The sequence below is a fragment of the Chelon labrosus genome (assembly GCF_963514085.1).
Source record: "Chelon labrosus genome assembly, chromosome: 5".
NCBI lineage: Eukaryota > Metazoa > Chordata > Actinopteri > Mugiliformes > Mugilidae > Chelon > Chelon labrosus.
The window spans coordinates 5,343,581-5,367,999 of record NC_140341.1 but is presented as its reverse complement, the minus strand read 5'-3'; the positions used below and the strand labels follow the sequence as shown (position 1 = coordinate 5,367,999).

Genomic DNA, 24,419 nt, shown 5'->3' with positions numbered 1-24,419 from the left:
ATCAGCGCTAACCACCACACCACTGTGCCACCCGATATCAATCCAATCGAGCATTGGTGAGATATGCAGGACACACAAGTCCGATCCACGGAGGCCCCACTTTACATTTTGCAGGACTTGCAAGATCTGCTTTTATGCTACCACAGCACACACTATCAGGCATAACATTAGGTCATAATGTTATGGCTGATGGGTCCGTAAACTAAAGCCAGAGAATCTCACACATACAGTGTCAGAAAATCCCTGGAGCTCAACTCGATTTAAGTCTAAACACAGTCTTTCTCCCTCTTTACAAAGAGGAGTTCACGTGATCAGACACACGGGAAGTTTTCATTAGCGAGTTACTGCCGTCAGACACTGAGCCCAGTCAAGCTGGACGCTCCAGAATTAGTCACATTTAACTCGTCCCTCTGAAGTTCATAAATCAAGTTTTGGTGTCCGTGTCACAGAGCGTGGGAACGCAGCAGCAAACGCAGCCACTAAGGAAAAACCTGTCCACAGAAGACAGGACAATATTAACTGAAAAGGCTTTAAAAATGCAACCCAAATTTTATCTTAAACATCTGTCATCATCTAGCACTAAATAAAAATAACTAATAAAATGCATACATTGATTTAGGGTTTCCTAGCAGAGCTTTAAACAGAAGAAAAAAACATCTAAATTACATTTTTCTTCTTGAGAGTATTATTAAATTAAATAATAAACAGCAGGGTTTGGTAATATATGAAGAAACATTTATTCTTAGCCTTACTCTTACATACAGATCAATACTAGATTATTTTTAATTTGGATTAAGCTAGAATAAATTTATCTACTTTGCGAAATTCCTTCAAATAAATCTACTTGACAATTGAAACTCTCTGTCCTTTCTGATTTTTACAACAAACACTGTAAAATCAGAGTAAATAAAGTGTAAATAAAGAGTAAATAAAATTAGATTATTTCATATGCTTTTACTTAATTTAAATTTATTAAATTTTAAATCAAAGTTTGTAAATTTGGCTTCGACTCTGTGTTTTTGCTCCTCCTAGCGGTTTAAACATGTCATTACATTATAAATGCAAAAAAATGTTCTGAGTAAATCATCTTGTCAATTATCGATCTTTGGAGTCCTCTCTGACCACGGTAGAGAACATCTTTATTGAGTGGCACATCCTGTATTTAGACGATCTTTGGAGCCCCGCCGCTCTCCTCTCAGCTGACACCGGGCGACAAACCAGCTGTCAGATGTACATTTAGCTTTTTCCTTTTTTTATTTACCGGCCGGCGTTACTTCAATCACTGCTGTCTCCTCAGCTTAGGTCCCGCTAGCTTAGCGTCGGTCGTTTTTGCGGCATGCTAACATGTTCTGATTCACCCTGCGAGCGATGAACGAAACGAGCACCGAGGGGACCGGACCGAGACCGGCGGAGGTTGTGTTGACTGCGGGCTGTCGAGCCCCGGTTGTCGGGCAGGTCGGAGGATGGAGCCGAGGCTGAGCGGGGATGGCAAGCCGTCCGTGTCTTGGTTCCACCTCGGCCCCGTCCTTGTCCTCTCCCTCCTGGCGGTGCAAGTGAGCTGTCACGGTACCTGCAAACACCGAGCCCCGTCTCCTAGAGAGGTGAGTGTGCTTGATATCCAATAAGCTAAGCTAAGCTAAGCTAAGCTAAGCTAAGCTAAGCTAAGCTAATGTGGCCGTTGGGCACATTAGCTGCCGTGGCTAATGAACATGTCCGTTAACATTGTGAAATATGAATAAAATAAAATGTATAGCATGGGAAGCCAATCTAATTTGTGATGTATTTATGTAATTTTTAATAAAATGTCAAACGTTAGAATGCAGTTAAGTTAGCCTTCTTAACAAGATTTGCTGTACAGTTAGCTAGCAAGCTAACAAGCATGACTCTACTACTTTATAACACATTAGACATGATGTATTTAGTGTGCAGCATCTTTGTGACACAGTTAAACTGTAAACGCAGCTGATTTTAGGTCACATCTCTGAGTTTCAGCTGTTCGCCTTCATCCTGTGTTTCCCCTAGCAACAGCAGAAATAACACTTCCGGGTAGATTTCTTCAGAATAAAAGCACCGTCTCGGCAAATTTAACATGTTTGATGGAAAACTTAAATTTAGTACAAAAAAATGCAAATAATAAGGCACCAAAAATACATATATGTTCTCCCCTTTATATAACTAACTAAAATGCACAGCCGCAGATGGTTCCTTTCATGTTTTACTTTTAGATTGAAGTCACAGAAATGTTGTTGTTTTTTCAGAAAAATAATCAGAAACCCAGAAATTTGCTTTAATAACACATAGTTTCATTCTGCAGGCATTTCCAGAATCACACGGACATCAAATGCTTATATTTGAATGAGGTGCAAGCAGTAAAGCCACCAAATACCAATGTGCTCTCGGGTTATTTCAAGTGTTGTTGCAGTTTCTTGGCTGTTTCATAAATATTTGCATAAATTCTGGTATATCCATGATTCCTATTCCTATATTTAATGTAACTCTATTCATATCTTACTGATGCAAATCATAGTTCCATATTTTATCCATATTACCCAACCCTTTCTTGGAGCACTCTGGTTGCTAAATAAAAAAAATGACATTACCAGCTTTTTGTAAACTGTTTAACTTGCCAGAGATTTGTGGTTTGTCATCGTTTCCTGCTGCTCTCTTGCAGGTTGTCCATCATGTCCACCTGAAGCCCGAGCGTTTGACCAAGAGAAGCTCTCCTGATGACCTTCAGCTGAAGATAAAGATCATCTACGACAACAGCGTTGACCAGTAAGTGCTGCAGCGGCTCGTGGCATTCCCTAAGATGGACATGTATAGTGTATTTTCCAGTCAGTAGCTGATTTGTGTTGTCTCTACAGGCTTGCTGCAGACAAGAGGAGACTGGTGAAGGTAATGAGACACTTTAAATGTTCAGTGATCCCTGCATTAGTTACAGATAAATGAACTGCAAAGCTGTCCGATACCAGACTTTACTGCATGACTTTAGCACCGGTGATGCCCCCCCTACTGACGTCTTCTCAGTCGTCGTCTTCAGCCACGGCTTTATCCACGCTTCCTGTGCGTTGCTGATTAGGAAAGTTAAGCCCATGAGCCACATCCCTCTGCTAGGCCGGTGGGGGGTGCAGAGGGATGCTTCATTCCCTTTGCCTTTGAATTGAGTCCACGGTTCACATGCACACACTTTTATTATTATTTTGTAGGTTGTTTTGAACATCTTGGAGAACTTAATTATTGCATTTATTCTGTGCGTTTGTCTATCTCAAATTCTTCTGCCTCTACATGCAATTAGAAGCCAGTGCCAGGATGTTGAGCTCAGAGATTTCTTGTTCTTGTGGCCGAAGACAGTTCTTGTTGCCCTCAGGGAGTCCCCAGAAATGTTCTGCGAGCGGCGTAACAGACTCAAACTGTGTATTTTTGTGTGTTCCTCTTCAGGATGAGCTGTTTCCACAAGCCATCGACTACCTGCAGAGGGCCTTCAGTGTGAGACGCAGGGTTGGACCTGTGCTGCTCAGCAGGCAAGTGGCTGTGAGGCGTGACATTTGAGATGGTGAACGTTAAGAAGCCTTTACCATCCGTCTAGTCTGCAAGGCGGATGTTTTAAGTGCGTTAATTTGATTGTTGTCTCCATCATCTCAGACAATGCGCAACCAACCAGTACATGAGGAAGAAATATGACCCTCATCGCTACTGCCAGGACGCCTGTGCCGACGTCACCCGGTGTGGCCCTGTTGTTGTGCCACAGCACCACCTGCAGGTAAGAAAGAGCCACTGACAGATTGTGGGTAATTTAGTAAAAAGACGAGAGACTCTGCAGACATGAGGGCAACTCTTTTGGTTTGTATTTAAACTTATAACGAAATAAGTTCAACTAAATTAAAAATTAGCATTGAATCACTGGACATGTTTAGGAGTTTGAGCCAGATAGTTCTCTAGATTAATTTAAAATGACGTGAGTAAGATTTTTCTGTCTTCACTGCCTGAGTAGTTTTACCCTCAGATTTTGGCCCCTTTTCTCACTCTTTTGCGTATCTCTCTTGCAGCAATGCAAGGTGTGCAGCGAGTCAGGGAAATGCGGCCCCTTCGGGCCCCCGGACGGCCCTGGAGTGGAGGGGTCCGACTTTGTGCTGTACGTCAGCGGCATCACCACGGAGCGCTGTGGACAGGAGAACATTGTGGCCTACGCTGCTTACTGCCAGCTGGAGGCAGAGCTGGACAGGTGGGAGGAAAGACTGTGGTGAATCAGTGAAGTTTGCTAGTTTCTCTCAAAAACATTCTACATTCGGGTGTATTTTTGGGAAGGACAGGAACTTGTCTCTGAGTTTAAGTACCTTCGTGTGACTTTCTGTGTGGAGTTTGCATGTTCTCCCTGTGTCTGCGTGGGTTCTCTCCAGGTACTCCAGCTTCCTCCCACCGTCCAAAGACATGCTGGTTAGGTTCATTGGTGATTCTAAATTGGCCGTAGGTGTGAGTGTGAATGGTTGTCTGTCTCTCTGTGTTAGCCCTGTGATAGGCTGGAGACCTGTCCAGGGTGTACCCCACCTCTCGCCCCGCAACCCTTCACAGGAACAAGCAGTTACAGAAGATGAATGATTGAAATTTGCTAGTTTGATGTACAAGGTGTTACATGGACCATCTCCCATGTCTGACTCACAGCGGTCTCAGGACCAGGGCCTCCTCTAGAGGGGACTGTGTGAGGTCCCACACAGAAAAACAGCCTTTGGACAAAATGCTCTTTCTGTAAAGACCAGTAAGATCTGGAACAGTCTTTCACTCTCCACAAGGGAGTGTCCCACATTACAAACCTTCAAAACTTACCTCAAGAAGTGGTTGAAAGCAAACCAGTTTTGTAACCATTGACTTTTATCTTCTTAGTAATGTACTATCTTGTGATCTATTGTCCTGTCCTGTGTCTTTTTTGTGTTACCTGTCTAGGGACTGCAGATGCAAATTAGCATTGTTGCCATAATCAAGCATATTTACATGTATTGCCGTCTGAATTGTGTGTTGTTGTTTTTTTCCAGACCTATTGCAGGCTATGCCAACCTGTGTCCTGCTATGATCTCCTCTCAGCCTCAGGAGTTTGAAGGGATGCTCTCCACAGTCAAACATGAGATCATCCACGCTCTGGTCAGCACAACCAACCGACTGCTCTCAATCTGTGCTTTTAGTTGCTATGGAGAAGTCCAGCTATAGAGTACATATGTTGTGAACTTCCTCTTTTTAAAACTTAGTCACTGAACTTTTTACAGGAACCAAACATTCACAGAGATTATTCAACAGTTTTGTACCATTGACTTGTGTCTCTGTCTTGTCTAAAGTACAACAGGTCTTCTTTATAAGCTTTAAGTTAAACTTCATATATAACAACATGTCTACTTCACTTTTCTGCAAATCCACGCCGGTCCGTCTTTAACCAGGCTCAGATCAGAATGAGTGAGGTTAATGTCTGTGTTTCTCCTCTGACCATCAGGGGTTTTCAGCCGGCCTGTTTGCCTTCTACCACGACGATGAGGGGAAACCTCTGACCCCTCGCTTCACCAGCGGCCTGCCCGCCTTCAACGAGAGGTGAACGCTGTTTGTGTTGAAATCATTTCATCATTTTCTGCTGAGGTGCAAACTATATATCCGTGTCTGCCTGCTGCTCTCATCACAACCCGACACATGTCTTGACTGATGTACATTGAGCTTCATTAGCTAACGGTTGGAAAGCTGCAGAAAATGTCAGCAGAGAAAGCACGATACCAGCTTTAACTTTGAATTGAAGTTTAGCTGCGTTTTCCTTTTACAAAACACAAAGACACTATCAATATATAAACAAAAAGACAATTTTAGAAACAAAAAAATGCAAACAGAGTTCATTTACAGACGACTGAAATTGAATGCAGAGCACAGATCATTGTAGGAAGACTGATCTTGTCGTCTGGAGATGAAAACGGTGAAGTAGAGAACTGAGAATCTCCGATTTCTTAGAGCTATGGTTTAAATCGTACGTTGAGATATCTGTGAGATCCACAAGGCGAGAAATGTATGAAATGTTTGCAGAGGTTTGGTGTCAGTATCCACAAGATTACCAGGTTTACAATACAACAAACAGAATGAAGGTGAAGGAACCTCCTGAATCACAGAATACCTCCACATGACTAAAACAAATGAAGTGTGCCTTTATGAGCTTTACATTTGAAACAGAGGACGGAAGTATTAGGGAAAAAAACATTCTCTCAAGGCAGACAGGTGTAAAGTATGTCATGACTGATACCAACTTTAATTTTTGAACCCATGTGTCAGCCTGGGGTTGTACCAGTGGAGCGAGGCAGTGATCAGGAGGGTCAGCAGGCTGTGGGACATCAGAGGAGGAGTGATGGTCCGACACCAAGTCCACGTCCTCGTCACTCCTCGCGTTGTGGTGAGAAGCAGTTTTAATCTTATATTGAAGTAATAAATCATGTTGCTGTTCTCTTTGTGGCTGTTTAGTCACCAGTTCACTACATTTAATCACTTTGACTTAAAATATAGAATAACAGTCATTTAAACGCAGGTGTTAATTTGATATAAGCGTCTAAGTGGAGGGAGTGAAAGAGGGTGACAGCGTATGTGTTATTCTGTTTGGTTGCAGGAGGAGGCGAGGAGACATTTTAACTGTCCCATCTTGGAGGGGATGGAGCTGGAGAACCAGGGAGGGATGGGAACTGAACTCAACCACTGGGAGAAGAGACTGCTGGAGGTCAACACACAAACACAGTCATCATTTTTTGGGATTTCTTCTGTGTTCATCTTTTAATTTTTTCTTTTTTCTTTTCTTTGACTCCCTCAGAACGAGGCGATGACGGGCTCCCACACCCAGAACCGGGTGTTCTCCCGGCTGACGCTGGCCATCATGGAGGACACCGGCTGGTACCGAGCCAACTACAGCCTGGCCCAGAGGCTGGACTGGGGACGCGGCCTCGGCTGCGACTTCGTCATGAAGAGCTGCAAGTTCTGGATGGACCGACAGAGGCAGAGGTCACTATGACAACCTGTGTCAAACTTCTCTTCATACAAAGTGATTTTGTGGAATATAGTATATAGTTTAAAGCAGCACCAGTCAGATTAAATAAATGTGGATGCACTGTATCCCAGATCCCAGATGTTACTCTTGGGCATCTAATTTTGGTGTATCCTCTCGGGTTTCAGCTTCTCACCTTACCAGTAGTGACTGTGTCGCCTTTGTTGTTGCAGACGACATCCCGTGACTCCGTTCTGCGACACAGTGCGAGCCTCACCTCTGCAGCTGACCTGCAGACAGGACCAGCTGGCTGTGGCCGTCTGCAACCTGCAGAAATACCCACTGGAGCTTCCAGTGGACTACCAGGTAGGCAAATGGAAATAAACGTGAGCATCGGCTGACTGGGGAACTATAATGTGAGGTGGGGATGTCAGAAGAGTAGGGGCGGAGGTTTAGCTTACTTAACGTAGCACATCTCGCCCCAGACTAGACCATCTCTTTCTAAATATGACAGCAAACTAAATACTGTGCCACTGTACGTGATGTTCTGTTTGTAATAGGTGGTTTATACTAAGTTGGCGCAGAGGCTACGGTGACAACACAGATAAAGATGGAACACACGGAGGAAAGGTTAACTGAGGAGGTTCGGAGATACAAACATTTGTGTGACTCGTCTTTTGCGAAATTTGGGTGAAAGTTTCATTCGCCATCATTGAAAGTAACAGGAAGTGGAAACAAAAATGGACCTGGACAGCGCAGACTAGCGTTTGGGTGGAGTTGTTACAGAGCGAGTCAGACTGACGAGAGCACAAGTATAAATGGCTCACGCCGGCGTAGGATACGTACGTAGCTTACAGCGTCTATGTCCTGCAGAGCTATAAACTCCGCTTAATCCTGTGTGTTTTGTTTGTCAGTACTTTGAGCAGATCCCGGACGTAGCTGCCGACCAGCTGCCGTTCTTCGGGGGCGCAGTGGAGATCGCCGACTACTGTCCCTTCAGCCAGGAGTTCAGCTGGCACCTCAGTGGAGAATACCAGAGGAACTCATACTGCAGGGTGTCTGAGAACCAGCCAGGTACCACAAACACTACAGCTACTGCTGCTAACATCAATCGGATGTGACATGGGATCGTAACTTGTTTAGAAACAGCCCCAACAACCATCAGGCACCGTTCACACTTGGTATTAGCATGCATCCTGGGTGATCCAATCACAACTGGCCAGCTCCAAGTCTGCGTCTTCATACCTTACTTTCAAATGCATCTCCACTTGTGATTGGATCTCAGTTTCAGGCTCTGTATGTAAAAACCGACATCATTTTGGTTGCAGTTAAATATTGATCGACCAGCTTCTGTCTCAAAACAATGGATCGCACCCTACCGCAGTTTCAGAACCATGAACAGTTTGTCGTTTGTGCACTGCGACGAGGGGACATGATACACAATGAGCCGTGTAGTCTCTCCTCCTGATGTTAGTCATTTTAAAGGGTCACTCGAAAACCTGGAAGTGTCCTGACGCACAGTAATGTCACTGCTGAGCTGTTTGGAGAAGTGAAAAGGAAACTTCTCCGTGTAGGTAGTTCATCAATGTGTCCAGGACATGTTGTGTGTTCACACGACTAAAGGAATGTGGCCCAGAATCTCCAGAATGTTGTCTGAGTGGTCAAATCTCCCAATGCGCCCTAAACGCATCTCGGGTCTGCTCACACCTGTATTTTAAGCTTGGATCATGTAGAACCGAGTCTTCTTCATATAATGTAAAACTTCTAGAAGCAGTTTAAAGTTTAAACTTAGTGGTGAGGATTTAGCAATATTATTTTTACACATTTTCTATGACACAGACCTTGACGGAGAAGTTGTTCCACTCAGCTGGCCTCAATGTCTGACCGACAGTTTGGGGAAGTTGTAGAAAGTGACGAACACACCTCTCCTCCATTTAAATGTTAGAACAAGTGACACATCCTCTGTGAACATTTACCAATAAAATGTCGGTTACTATCCTATTACCAGCTAACAGTGAGCTCTGTATGTGTGTGTGTGTGTTCAGACTGGTGGAGGAATTATGGAGCAGAGCAGTACGGACCCGACTCTGTGTGTCTCTACCAGAAGTCGGCCTTCGTCATGGAGCAGTGCACCAGGAAGATGACCTACCCCGACTGGGGCTCCGGATGCTACAAGGTGCCATCAGTTTGCGACGGTTTCATGATTATTAAGTCGCTTTAAAAATGTTCATGTGCCGAAGACTCACCTTTTTGTAAAAGGTCAGCAGCCGCAAGAGGTTATCACAGAGGTTGACAAGCTCCGAGCAACCATCTTATTTTTACAACCTATATTTAGAGCCAAACCGCTGGCATCATCAAAACAAGCAGTTTAATTTTTAAAAGAGGAAACGTACAGAAATGTACAGAATCGAACTGTGTTTCCAAACTATTTTGGCTTTTTCCAGAGCTTTCAACTTAATCTGTTGGTCATAATGGTAACCAGCATCTTCTTTATTAAGGTAATATTTTTGAAACGAGAATAAGTGTATGTACCAAAATATCAAAATATATGCTAATTGAGCTTTGTATAATAGAGTGCTGACAGGAAACTAGTCATCAGTTTTAGTGATATTTAAATAGTTTAAGTACATATAACTATAAATAAAGTTGAAAAGGGAAATTGAGCCGACATATATGAAACACGCGTGTCTAAATGTGTTTTTCTGTGTGTGTTTCCAGGTGTTGTGTTCAGCTCAGGGTCTGGTGGTGTTCGTCCAGGACCGCTCCTTCCACTGCGCCCGCAAAGGCCAGCTGCTGAGCGTCAGCGTTCGAGTCAACGACTGGGTTTACAACGGCGTCCTGATCTGCCCCGCCTGCACCGACTTCTGTGACAGCTGCCCCCTCCCCCACCAGCTCCCGCCCGTCAACACCTCCAGGAGTAACCCCATAGGTCAGTGTCACCCGGAAGAACCTTTAGGTCCACCTTCGCTAACTTATGAAGGCTTGTTTGTTCACACGGGGCTGTTCTCTTCTGTTCTGTTCTGTTCGTTTTAGATCCGTGCTCCAGTTCTCCGGGGCTGGCCATCACTCTGTGGCTCCTGTTGCTCAACCTCCTCCCTCTAGTGGCTGGACTGCTCCTCTGCCACTGCAGCTGATACAAAACGAACACTTACACACTTAAAAACTAAGGTAGCTGAACACTCTTGTGTACGGACGTCCTCTGAGGATTTAGCTTGCAGACTTCTCCTCTCCTTTTTAATCTTCTGTTTCCTTTCTTTTGCTCTCAAGCTGAAAAATGTTCTTCTTGTTACTCCTTCTACTTCCTATTTTCTCTTCTGGACCTGCTGGATCTTCTGTTCCAATCCTTCTTTCAGTCCATTTTGTCCTTTCATTACGCAACAACATCTTCACCTCTTTTCCTTTGTCAGGGATCCTTTTGCTGAAGCTCCTTTCAGGTGTCAGTCGGTGCGTTTACATGCACTCAGGTAACCGGTTTACAATCGGGTTTCATATAATCCAGAAACTTGTTTAACTGTGGTCGGGGTAGGGGATTACAGATGCCTGATTTGTGCAGATATATTTCTCCTGTCACCAGCAGGAGGTCAGTTAACAACATGGCGAGCAGCTATGTGGCAGCTAATGTCTCATCTACAGGGACCATCTTCTCTCATGGCAGAGCATTGACACACGGTCGTGCAGATTACCAACGTTATATATATCTACTCGGGACAATGGCATCGGTTTATACTTGGATTTTTGAGCAACCAGGTTACCACAGTGCATGTAAACATGTTATTAGATGAGAGACCAGTTTCATTTAAATGCACGAAAACAGTCATATTCTGGTATTTCTGTCTTCTTGTCTAAGAAAAACAAATCAGATCATTCGTTTGGCCCCAGGACGGATCGTCTGTCTTTTTCTTTTCCTGTTTTTGAAGCACGGTGCAGCAGAAACCTCCTGGATTCACTCTCTTTCCTAATTTCACAACTTTACACCAACTTTGGGATCATCCTGCTTCAGCAAATTCCATATTTTTAATTTACGCTGTAGAGATCAAAACTGACTGTGGATCATGCCACGAAAGAAAGCGATTTCTTTGACTGTCTCCGATCAACGTGCAGCCGGATGGTTTTAAATCTACAAATCCTTTTTTCTTAAACTGTACTTACAAGCTACTCCTCTAGTACCGGATGTGTGAAGTTTCAATCTCCGGTATGAAGAAAAGGTAACTGTTTAAAGTTTTATAAGCTCGAAGAATCTTTTATGCAGAAAACTTTTACTGTAAATAGAAATGTTGAAACGTGGAATAAGTTTCCCGTCGTCCTCCTGACAGTTCATGACCTCGTTTGCTCTGAGTAGATTTCACGTCACATTTATTAAGATATGGGATGAATCTGTAGCTGCATACAGATGGGACAATGCTGGAGTCTGTGTTTTCATTGCTGCTCTTTGGTCACTGTTTGTTCTGTTAAGTTTCATTGTCTACACAATGAACAAAAAAACCTCCTCATCACTGCTCAGTCCTAATAACTAACAATCACAAACTACAACAGTTGCAGTTTCATGTAGGAAAGAGCCACCATACTTGACCGGTCAGCCATGTTCAGTGCTGAACGGCCTGGGATGACTCTGAGGGATATAACCATCTCCTCAGGACTCAGTTTAAAAGTTCTCCTCCACAACTTGTCTTTCGTTCCCAGCCTGGTGTCATGCTGACATGGATGTGTACACACTTTACAGCCACTACAAGATTATTTAATTTGGGGAGGCAGCATTGCAGGAATCCAATGGTGCTTAACATTATAAACTATATAATGAAAACACTTTATGATTGTTTTATTACAGAACTGGTGTCAGTGATGTGTTGGTTATTTCTTTAATGAAGGAAAACTTTCTTCTCTGTCTGCTGTTCATATGTTCGTAGTGATTGCTTTTAATGAGGAAGACTGCTTCATTTGTTAACATCTTCATCAGTTCAGCTTCTAAATGAGTCTTGTGTTCAGACACTCAAGGAAACTAGGGCCAAAATACTGTACGTATATCATGGAGGCTGTTTATGTTTTAGTACCTTAATGTACGATAGATCAGTCCTGAGGGTGGGGTGGGAGCCATTTCCAGGGAACATACTGATGAAATCATGTTTATCTGCAGCGAGATGGTGATTTAATCTCTTTAGTTTTATCTATAATGGGATTTTAGACAAAATAATGTAGGGAACACAACTAAGTGGACCTTTGATTGAAGATTTTTTTTTTTTTCTCATACTGTTTCCAAGGCTGTTCTGGAGTTTCATCAAAGAGTTTCATTCCAAAATGCTGCGACCTCCCGTTGGTTGTTGTGTAACGTTCGGTCTAAGAACGTCTGGTCATTTAGATGTAGAACACAAAACAACTACACATGTAGAACAACAAAGACATGCTACACTTTAGAACAGACACAAAACCAGACTCACGAGATAACCACAAAGATGCACGGTATAACAACAAGGAGACACAATGGACCTACAAAGAAAGTACAGTATAAGGACAGAGATGCACAGTATGTTATAAATATACAACTACAAAGAGACAAACGGCAACCACCGAGATAACTGTTAGGTACACAACAACTACATATATGCACAATACGATTACAAAGAGTCACACAGCAGCCACAGAGATACAATTCAACTACAAAGAGACACGGTAAAACTACAAAGTTACAAACACAGTAACTACAAAGAGACATGGTGCAACTACAAAGAGACACGGTACAACTACAAAGAGTCACACAGTAACTACAAAGTGACACGGTACAACTACAAAGAGACATGGTACAACTACAAAGAGACACGGTACAACTACAAAGAGTCACACAGTAACTACAAAGTGACACGGTACAACTACAAAGAGACACAGTGCAACTACAAAGAGTCACACAGTAACTACAAAGAGACATGGTACAACTACAAAGAGACACGGTACAACTACAAAGAGACACGGTACAACTACAAAGAGTCACACAGTAACTACAAAGTGACACGGTACAACTACAAAGAGTCACACAGTAACTACAAAGTGACACGGTACAACTACAAAGAGTCACACAGTAACTACAAAGTGACACGGTACAACTACAAAGAGTCACACAGTAACTACAAAGAGACGCGGTACAACTACAAAGAGTCACACAGTAACTACACAGATACAATATAACTACAAAGAGACACGGTACAACTACAAAGAGTCAAACGACAACCACCGAGATAACAAAAACAATATATATTTACAAAGAGACAAAACAACTACAAAGATGCAGAATACAACTACAAAAACACATGGTACAACTATGACGAATCACACAGCAACCACAGAGATGCATTACAGAGACACGGTACAACTGCAAAGACACACTATGCAACTACAAAGAGACACAGCAGAACTACAAAGAGTCACAGCAACTACAGAGATGCAAAACACAGTATAATTACAAAGATGCACAATAAAACCTCAAAGAGACACGGTACAGCTACAAAGAGACACTGCGAAGAGACAGTACAACTACAAAGAGACGCTACGAAGAGACACTACAACTACAAAGAGACGCTACAAAGAGACACAGTACGACAACTAAAAGACACAGGACAACTACAGAGACACACAATAACAACTACAAAGAGACAAATAGTACAACTACAACAACAAAAGCTACAGAGACACAAAACACACAATTACAAAGATGCACAATAAAACTATGAAGAGCCATAGAACAAAATGACCCAAAATGACCAGAGAGAAACATCATGTGACGTGACTCCCAATAGATTCAGCCTTTTTGTTCCTCAGTCAACACAATCACTAATTTGTCTCATTTCTTGGCTCCAGTTTTGGAATGAAACTCTTCTTCTCTTGTACTTTAGCACAGCTTGTTCATTCACGGCAGAAATGTGTATAAAAATGATCAAATGTGTTGCTTTGCACTAAGCCAAGAGAGCTGGCCTTAATGTTCGAGGACTTTTCTGTTTGGCTGCAATGGAATGAGGAGTTTACACGAAGTGACCGAATGCCAGAGGAGTTTTTGTTTTTTTGAGTATTTGTTTCCTGGAATCCACAAATGTAGTTTTCCGTCATGTGTTTGTGTCTGTCTGTGTGCTGTCATTTTTTTTTTGTTGCTATTGTTGTCAACAGGAAGCTGGAAACATTACTGAAATTCCACACCTGTTATGATTGATGCACTGTAGAGCTTTGTGTCATTACTGTTAGTCATGTGCCGATGATCTGACCTCAGTCCGCTTGTATTATTTTAAAGACGACTTTCGCCATGAAAGAAAATTGACTCCGAACTGTAGTAGATTCTGTTTTGATTGATGTATTTTTTTTTTTGGTTTTGAAGATGTTAAATGTGATTGACTGAAGTTGCACTGAGCTGAAAAAAATAATGGTTTCAGAGTTTATTAGGTTGAAGAAAGATCATGATGAAGAAAGTCATTATTGGTGAAATTCCTGTTCTTGGAAACGCAGGATATTTCTTTGTGTTTCCTGTTCATTTTATGCAGTAGTGAGGCCGTAGAGAAAACGAGCCGATCCCGTCGGCGAAACACTTTGCATTACTCGGCCGTTCTTTATTACATTTGTTTTATTTTTTAGAAAAAGGGCTGCTTTTTAAGACGAATCAAGACTGAGAATAAAAGCTGTCTGTGTCCCAGAAACATCAGTGTGTTGGTCTTGTTTAAATGTGATTTAAATCTAATATATTAGATCACAGTAGTAGTAGCATTTGAAGTGTGCCTGCTCACGAACTGCAGCTCTTAATTCATTGGTTAAATAAAATCCACTCGGCTGGTACTTGTAGCATTGCTGCTGAAATTTATTTGACAATAAAACTAATATCCTCTAAAACAATACGACAGAAAACAGAAATTGAACAGTCGTCATTAATCAACGTGTTACATTAGAATAAAGCAAGAAAGAAAAAAAAAACAGAAACAAGAATCCAGCTCAAAATTCTCCACTTCATTTTTTTTTTTAACAAAATAAAAGGAACTGGAAGACTCTCTGTGGGCACAAATATTTTTGTCAACCACATAACCTTTGGGGTGATCTGTAGTTTAGTGTCTAAAGTTGTTTTTTTTTTTTCCAAAAAGAGGAAGCATATAGACTTTGTAGGAATTTAGTTGGAGAGTTTTTGCACACCCTAGCTCACCTGCATTGTCGCTGAATCTGAATCCAAAATATTCCTAACGGTGAGTCCTGGAATACTGACACACTTGGTAATTCTTACTTGACAAGTTTGGTTCTGAAGTATGGATTTGTGGAGTTTGCATGTTCTCCCTGTGTCTGCGTGGGTTCTCTCCAGGTACTCCAGCTTCCTCCCACCATCCAAAGACATGCTGGTTAGGTTAATTGGTGATTCTAAATTGGACGTAGGTGTGAGTGTGAATGGTTGTCTGTCTCTCTGTGTTAGCCCTGAGATAGACTGGAGACCTGTCTCGCCCGATGACAGCTGGGATAGGCTCCAGCCCCCCCCCCCCCCCCCCCCCCCGCGACCCTTAACAGGAATAAGTGGTTACAGAAGAAGTATGGATTCCAGAGGTCATTCTGCAAGTGGAACAAAAGCCTACTTCATGACGCCCATTAAATCAATTCTGGGATATCTTCCTGTACCACGTCTACACCAGCTACCTTGCAAAGTATCCTCGATAAAATAAGTAGGGAAAGCACACATCTCGGTATTTGAAGTGTACATTTAAATAGGAACAGTACCAGCGACTGATGACAAGTCCACAAGAAAACACCAACTTATATTGATAAACATGGTTGTAGTCCCACTGGTGGCTGCCATCTTTATCAGCTCGGCTGCCTGCCCATTCTTCCAGCTGTATCATGACTGCTGGTGTTGCGTGTCGTGCACTACACTACAGAATGAGTTGCTGTTTCTGATTGAAGTTTATACCTTCAGGATTTCTAAACCCGGCCAAAGCCCAGCTGACCTCTTCTCTCTTCTTGGCCTGTTCACTGCCCGGCTTGCTGTCCCGTCTCTTTGATCCACAGGAAGCCCACTTGTGTGCCAAAATTTGTCCCGTCTCTGACGTGGGAGAAGAAGTTTTCGGGGTGACACGAGGTGCAGGGCGTCACGCGGGGCCGGGCCGTCGTCGCGTTGTCGTGGATGTGCTCGGGCAGGATGCCGCCGTTCTGCAGGAGAACTCTGTGAGACATTTGATCTGGTTAGCATTCAGCCACATTTAGTAGCATTTGACAACACGGATATATTTAGTAGTGCATCTAATCATTTTCCACCTCCATCTCCTGTCCATGTATCCCCTGCATCCCAGCATTTAAATATTTTAGTTGTTTAAATGCATTTTCAATTTACACATAAAATATCCTGAGAGGAATTAGCTCCTCCAGATATTTATCTCCATCAACAAGTCTCATTTCCTTGGGTGATTATGTTAAAATTCTGGTAAAATTGGATGTATAATATGAGATGACTGACATTTTATGCGAGGTTAGATATCTGCACACTTGTGGAGAGGTTTATTTCCATATAAAACAGCTGTTATTGTCCTGCAAACCCTGATAAAAGTTTAAAAATGACTCCTGAATTAGTCTTTCTTGAGTGCTCTGACTCTATTATTCTATTCCGTCGTGTCTCTGTTGTTGTTGTTGTACCTGTTGGCGAGGCGGATGTCCACGTGTGGCTTGGCTGACTCCGGGTCAGGGACGCAGTCCGGGTGGACGTGGGTGAAGTTCAGCGCCTGCTCTCTGTCCAGGGTGAAGCAGCACTCCCCCACAGACGGGCCCACCGCCACCACGATGTCGCTCACCCGGCAACCGAATTCGGCCACCATGGCGTCCACGGTCGCCATGGCAACCCCCATCAGGGTCCCTTTCCAACCTGTGAGTGAGCACTTTTCAATCAGTTGCTGGAATTCTATTTATACGATAATAAAAATCCTCTAGGGGGCGCCACAAGCTAAGCTAAACATTGGCAGTTAATTTTCAGTAAAGATGCTGGTCTGCCTGAGTGTACACAAGGATGTGTTGGTACACCTGGTGAGAAGTGGCAAAACAAAAATTTAAAAAATGACATCCCCATGAAGCATCTACCTGCATGAGCGGCTCCGATGACCTTCGACACCGGATCGGCGAACAGGATCGGCATGCAGTCGGCCCCCGGGGCCGCTAGAACTATCCCAGTCTGATTGGTCACCATGGCGTCGTAGCTCTCCGGCTCGGCTTTGCCCAAGACCCAGACGTCACTGGCGTGGTTCACCTGCAGAAAACAAATTCACATCTTTGACCCTCAGCTCAATAATCACAGATTTGTGACGTTTACATGATTGATGAATAAAAAGACTTAAATGCAGTTTTGTTTGCATTATTCTCATGTTATCATTAAATTGGTAAATAAGTGAATAGGGTTTGGTGTGGATGTCCTTAAACTTGGGAAGAGTTGCAGTAATAACTCTGCTGATCTTGTGTTTGTGCAGGATAATGAAGACGGGTCGGTACCTTGACCAGACGTAGCGGCCGAGGGTGGAAACCAGCGTGGAGGGCCAGCCGACGTCTGTTCTCCATCACCACAGCCACGGGGTCCCTCCTCCTGCTGCTGCTGAACAGATTCATGGAGGATAACGTCGGGATGTAGGACACGCCGCCTGTACGAGTGCTGAATCCATGACCGAAACAGTCTGAGGGGAAAAGAGAGAAGGAAAAGAAACTCAGATAACTGATCAGTTCATGCCAAATTATGTTCAGAATTGTTGGAACACTAATTTTACTCACACGAGATGTCTGAAGGATAAATAAGGTTAATTGCAACACCCTGTCAGTAGTTCATTACTTCATACAAGTTTTGTGTGTTAAGTGATAAGAAAAGCACGATTAAATTTGTAGATGCTTGCATGGAGTCTGGTTTGGTAAAGGGTTCTTCGGAAGCATTAAATTGGCTGCTATTTAAATGGAGTTTGGTACGCGTTCACTTGATGCTTTTATTAAATTGACATATATTTGAATGGAGTTTGGCATGGGTCTGTCTCATGGCATTATCAAACTGTTATAAACTTGAACAGACATTGGTCCTAATGGGATTGTGTGGGAGTTTAGGTTCTTAAATTAGTAGATATTTGAATGTAGTTTGGTGTGAGCCCTTCTGAGTTAGATTTCTGGATGTCAAACAATAAAAAAAGATCAATTATTGAATTTTCCTGTGCTTATTAATTGGTCAGTGCTGTACTAATTTGTGCATATATATATATATATATATATATATTATGTTTTGTATATAAATTATATCCATGAAGGAAAAGTAGCCTACATTTAAACTTACTTTAACCAGTCAAATTGAATTAAACTTTCTTTAAATGTAATACTGGAGGAATCAAATACCAAACTCCATTCAAATATCTACCAATTTAAGAACTTAATGGTGAAAACCATTTACAGATATATTCCATGGTTTAATTTACTCATATTGACCTGGGATCAGTGTTGACTTGAGAACGGTGATTCCTCCCTTCAGTGCAGGCAGCTGCTGGAGAAACTCGGACACGTCCTTAGACACTCTTTCTCCAGGTGAGTCCGAGTGGGCGGAGCTCCTGCAGCTCGGACAGGTGCAATCTTCCGCCGGCTTCACCTTGTACTCAAAACTGTAGACGGCCGTGAAAAGCAGCTCCTGGTACAAACCCAGCACCTCTCGGCCCTGTGCGGTGGTGAAGACGGTGACAGAGCTCACGTCCAGCTCGTCCACAGCCTGCTTGAATCGGTACAAACACGCCGCGGTGGAGTCCGAGTCCAGGACCCGCACGCTTCTGCAGGAGCTCAGAAACGTGTCCGAAAAGCCGTTTTTCTCCTGGTAACGTTTCCCGCACAGCAGAAAAACATGCGAGTCCGATGCAGACTCCTCCAGCGGGGGAGGAGAAGCTCCGGTGCACGCTGCGCTGCAGCCGTGAATCAGGTCCACCAGCACGGCCCGAGTCATCGCGGAGAGCCGAGGTAAAGTCACTGCTCAGAACACAGCAAAGTAAAGTTGCACCCGCAAACAGAGCCGCACTCCTCCACCTCCTCCACCCTTATGTACGACAGGAACATAGTTTTCTTTGACAGACGACAGCTCTCACATAATTCATATGGCTCGACTTCCTGCAATGTGCGCCTGCAGCGTCGCTCCGCCCAGACTGGAAAACCCTCGCATGAAGTGGAAATTCCTCCACATCTGCTGACCGCTGCACAAAAGTTTAGTGAGGTCAAAGAACGTTTTCTGCACAAGCATCGGCATTTATATTGTAGCAGGGTGAACACACGCTGCACGAACATGCGTCTGAGACAAAATATCATTAAATTAGCAGATAATTGAATGGACATTTGAATACGTTCCTCAAATGCACTTCAATTGACTAAATACTCCTGTTAATAAACTGGAACATATTTTGAATGGAGTTTGGCAGGGTCTTCTTCGACAGTTACTAAATTGACAGATATTTGAATGCAGTCTGGTATGAGTTAATCTCAATCTGCCATGATTATATTAGTGATTATACTTTATGTATATATACCTGAATGGAGTTTATGTGGGGTGTCCTCATGTTTGAATGGATATTGGCATGAGTTTGTCTCTCAGTGTTAAACTGGTAGTTATTTGAATTTAGTTTAGTGATAGATTAAGTTAATAAATTGGGTAAAACTCGAATGGAGGTTGGTATGGGGTTTCCTCATGTAATGATTAAATTGGTACATATTTGAATGGACTTTGGTGTCACTGTCTGGCATTGTAAAATTGGTAAACATATCATTGCAGTCTACTATGTCATTCATTTAGTGCATACACTTTGCATTGTGTTTTCTTAAAATCTGAAAGTATTTGAATTGACTTTGGTGCAGGTTAATTCATTTGCATTCATTCAATTGGTGAATATTTCAATGGACTTTGGCATGGAGTTTTCTCTCATCATTAAATTGGTAGATACTTGAATATAGTTTTGCAGTGGTGTCTTCATTAGTTAATAAATTTAAGCATTAATTTGTCTCATTGTTAAATTGGTCCATGTCATCTATTTAGTTTATAAACTTTGCATTTAGTCTTCCCACGTTATTGACGTTCCAGTTCATTAAATTGGGAAGTACTATGGCGTGTCCTCATGTAATGATTTAATTGGTACATATTTGAATGGACTTTGGTCTGAATTTGTCTCTTGTTGTAAAATTGATATAAATCTGAATGGAGTCTGTTATCTGGTGCTGTCTTTCATTTAGATTATAAACTGGGTTTAATCCAGTTATAATTGCACTAGTAGATACATATACTCATTTAGTGTGAATGGACGTCAGCATGAATTTGTCTCCCATTGAATTGGAACAAATTTGAATGGAGATAAATTGGTTCTTCATTAGTAATTTAAATGGACAGCTGCTTGAATGGACTACGGTAATGGCCAATTTAAGTTATTAAATTGCCACATATTTGATTGGAGTTTGGTGTGAGCTTTCCTCATGTATTGCACAATCATTTAATTGGTAAATGTTTGAATAGTCTTGAATGGCATGAATTTGTCTCTCATTAAATGTGTAGGAGCGTGAATGGAGTTTGGTGTGAGTCAGGGTTAGGCAAGTTTATCTGGACTGATTCAAACTGTGTCACATGAGACATAAGGGGTAACAAGAACATAAATACATCAAAGAAACGGAAGGATTTAAAGAGTGTCACACCTAAGTGATTTTTTTAAGAGGAAATTTAAATAATTTAGAGATAAAATGAGCTGAAGTAGAGTAATGTACCTCAGTAAATGTATAGGTGTTAGGCACCGGTCAGGTTGGGCCACAGTGGCGGCGCGCGCGAGTGCAGCGGCTCAGGACCAACCCTCCATGTCTGACCATGCAATCTCGTTATATGATACTTGTATAATATAATGACAAATAAAGGCTCTTTATCTTTAAATACTGCTACAACACTCTACCAGTGCTGCCTTGCCCTAGACATACAGACATTGACACACCTTAGTGTACGTCTCCTCCTGTAACTGATCTGCTGAATCATTGTGAATGAGGAAATCTGAACGTGCATGTTCAGACCTGACTGACTCACCTGATAAACAGGAGGATGTAGGAACTTCCCAGGGTTGTTTGTTGGCCACAGCCTGTGTGGTGTAATGGAACATGAGTGCAGTTTAGGCTGCACAGAAAAATCTGCTGATGGTGGTTTCATGGTTCATGGATGTTACCGCTGGGAAAGGCCAGCGCAGAAAATATGAGACGGTCTTTACTGCATCGCTACTGCACGACAGCATGTGTCGACAGTGTGTTCCTGTCAGTACACAGATGTGGCTTTAAAAAATGTATATATATATGATGAAGTAGGTGATACCACATCACAGTGAGTCCATTTAGAGAGTTGTTGACGTGTTGTTGGTGATAAACTACGAGCTCAGATACACGTCCACTTCTGTTTCTGTGGTTTAGGTTCATTCCACTTGAAGTATTCTCTGTACTTTTTAGTGCATCACTGTTTATCTGATAGATTTTACCAAAAAAACCACATGTGAACTTGTATACATGAACTTATACAGTCAGTACTTTACTTACATGAAGTTGATATTTCTGTACTTTTGTTTCTGGTACTTTAACTTCATGGAGATGGCAATAGTTCAGTTCGTGTACTTTGAGTGCATTTGTGTGATTTTACTGCTGATGTTTTTTAACTACACAAGCAGATACTTGTGTACTTTTATTTCTGGTACTTTACATTAAGTTAATACTTGTTTACTTTTACTACTGGTACCTTCACTGCACAGAGATGTGAAAAGTCTTTAGTTGTGTTACTGCAGATACTTTACACTTGAGTACTTTAAACTGCTGACATTTTAACTACATAATACTTTTTCTACTGATACTTTAACTACACATGTACTTTTACTGCTAATGCTTTAATTACACAAAGCTGATACATGTGTACTTTTACTATAGATGCTTTACACTTGTGTACTTTAAACTGCTGCCATTTTAACTACATGATACTTTTTCTACTCATACTTTAACTGCATGTGTACTTTTACCTTTGATAATTTAATTTCATGAGGCTGATACTTGTGTGCTTTTATGCCTAATACTATAATTATATTAAGTTGATACTTTTACTACGAATACCTTACACTTGAGTACTTTAAACTGCTGACATATTACCTACAGGGTACTTCTACTACGGATACTTTAAGTAATGTACATTTGTGTACTTTCACTGCTGACATTTTACCTACAGAGTACTTTTACTACGGCTACTTTAAGTAGTGTACATTTGTAAACTTTTGTTGTTGATACTTTAACTGTACATGTGTACCTTTTCTACTGATACTTTAACTGCACAGATATGAGAATACTTCAGTTCTTTTACTACAGATACTTTAAGTACGTGTGTGATATTTGTGTACTTGTACTTCTGATACTTTAACTGTACTTGTGTAGTTTCTCTACTTTCTACCTTGACTACACAGTGCTAAGAATACATCAACACTTTTAGTACGGATACTTTAAGTACATTTGTGTACTTCTGATACCTTAGCTAGATGTGCAGATACTTTAATTACAAAGTGCTGAGAATACTCCAACACTCTTCTTACAGATACTTATACTATCTATCTTTTAGATAGTATAACTGCATGAACCTGAAAGTACTTGTAGTATTTGTACTTCTGATACTTTCTCTACTGTATATTCCTCAGAAACTATAACTGAGATCATTTTCTCAAACCGCCAGCAGGTGGCGCCAGATATCCAGTTCAGATTCCACCAGCCTGATCCGTTTGTCCATCTGCTGACACGATTTAACTTCTCACCAACTTAAGGGAACATGTAAAACAGAACATCTTTACGAGGACACTGTGCCATTTAATTTTAACCTCTGTGATCACATGCTGTGTCATTTAATCCTCTTCCCAAACCCTTTATTCCATGACTGACATGTCAGGCTGCAGCCTCGCTCCCGGTGGACGTCCCTTCCGCAGCAGAAGGAGGTCTTTCTGTTCCTCCCTGCCTGGCTGCCCTCTGGGACCAAAGTCATCTCTGCTGCCAAGGTTACAGCGTAGTGCTGCTGCTCCTGCTGCTCAGGAATTTATTATTAACCTATATTTACTCTAAATCCAATGGGAGTGTTGCTTGTTTCCATCTGCGTCTGTGGGTTTAATCATCACAGAGTGGAGATGTGGCTCCATGATAACAACTTCAATGTCAAGTTCATTAGGAAAAACACAGACTAAGGACATGTAGTGTTGACACTGCAGCATATACAACGACTTAAAGGGGAATTACCGTTTTTTACAACCTGGACCTTACTTCTGGCATAAAATACCATCGTTTACTCACCCATATAGCTATAATAAACGCAGCCAATAAATAACGCATTATCTGCCACGAAACTCGTTCATTCACGAATATTTTGTTATGATACGCTATCTGCGTTTCGGTGCCCCAGTCACTCCTATTATATGGATATAAGCGGATATAAATATCGTCCAAACGACTCCAAATGACACCAAAGTTATATGAGTGAGTAAACAGTCGTATTTTATGCCAGAAATAAGGTCCAGGTTGTAAAAAAAACAGCGGTAATTTCCCTTTAATGTGTTTGTCTTTAACTGCAACAAACCATCAGAGCTCCCTGCAGTAACGTACAAGCCTGTTTCTGTTCATAAAGCCTCATTTATGAAGGTTTTATAAGCTGTAAACAACATCAGTGTTAATGGTTAATACAGTTTACCAGATCAGTTAAGCTGTTGGTTACCAGGTTGTTGGATATCCTCCATCATACCTCAGAGAAAGCCTTCTTATCAGTGCAGGGCTGTATAAGGACTGTTTTTTTCATCCATGTACTGTATATCCATCCATATTGACACTTATTCTCTTATTAATTTATATGTAATGGATCATTTCAGTTCAAACTGACATCTTCAAATGTCTCATTTCGTCTGTCAGACTCTCCAGAAATCAAAGCTATTCAGTTTATTTTAACAAAATGAAGTATGCACACATAATAAGTTCGTTCTGGGACAGTATTGTCACTTTTGCTTTAGGAAACATCCTAGTGTCAACTAATCATCCCAGCTGTTGTGTAAAACACCCGACTTTGATACACAAGTTCTTTAATTTGATGTTAATCACGCCAAACGTTTCTAACGGACCGTAGATTTTAACTTCAAAGAGCTGCAAACACAGTCCAAATATAAAGGTTTATAGAACAGGTCAGTTTCATTTGAATGGCGCCGTCCCACTCTGAATCAAATCTGTGTGTAAATTAATTAATTTTAAGCCCTGATGCCTCACAGCAAGAAGGTTCTGGGTTCGAATCCACTGGCCGACCGGCTCCGTCTTCCTCCCACCGTCCAAAGACATGCTGGTTAGGTTCATTGGTGATTCTAAATTGGTCGTAGGTGTGAGTGTGAATGGTTGTCTGTCTCTCTGTGTTAGCCCTGAGATAGACTGGAGA

General features: G+C 42.0%; 2 protein-coding genes across 2 annotated transcripts; one reads left to right on the top strand and one right to left on the bottom strand.

Moving 5' to 3' along the window:
- The first annotated feature begins 1,040 nt into the window (after positions 1-1,040).
- On the top strand, positions 1,041-11,827 carry lmln (leishmanolysin-like (metallopeptidase M8 family)). Its single transcript, XM_084545472.1, has 16 exons — positions 1,041-1,601; positions 2,672-2,775; positions 2,865-2,895; positions 3,439-3,521; positions 3,643-3,760; positions 4,047-4,222; positions 5,028-5,133; positions 5,477-5,571; positions 6,292-6,409; positions 6,620-6,727; positions 6,818-7,005; positions 7,222-7,354; positions 7,903-8,062; positions 9,034-9,164; positions 9,707-9,917; positions 10,022-11,827. The coding sequence occupies exons 1-16, from the start codon at positions 1,464-1,466 to the stop codon at positions 10,120-10,122; spliced, it is 2,001 nt and encodes a 666-aa protein (XP_084401598.1). The 5' UTR covers positions 1,041-1,463; the 3' UTR covers positions 10,123-11,827.
- Positions 11,828-15,513: 3,686 nt separating this feature from the next.
- Positions 15,514-19,103, bottom strand: lacc1 (laccase (multicopper oxidoreductase) domain containing 1). Its single transcript, XM_084544254.1, has 5 exons — positions 18,428-19,103; positions 17,462-17,640; positions 17,057-17,222; positions 16,619-16,844; positions 15,514-16,151 (listed from the first exon to the last, which is right to left on the bottom strand). Exons 1-5 carry the CDS (start codon positions 18,927-18,929, stop codon positions 15,959-15,961), a joined length of 1,266 nt encoding a protein of 421 aa, XP_084400380.1. The 5' UTR covers positions 18,930-19,103; the 3' UTR covers positions 15,514-15,958.
- Between the last annotated feature and the right edge of the window lie 5,316 nt (positions 19,104-24,419).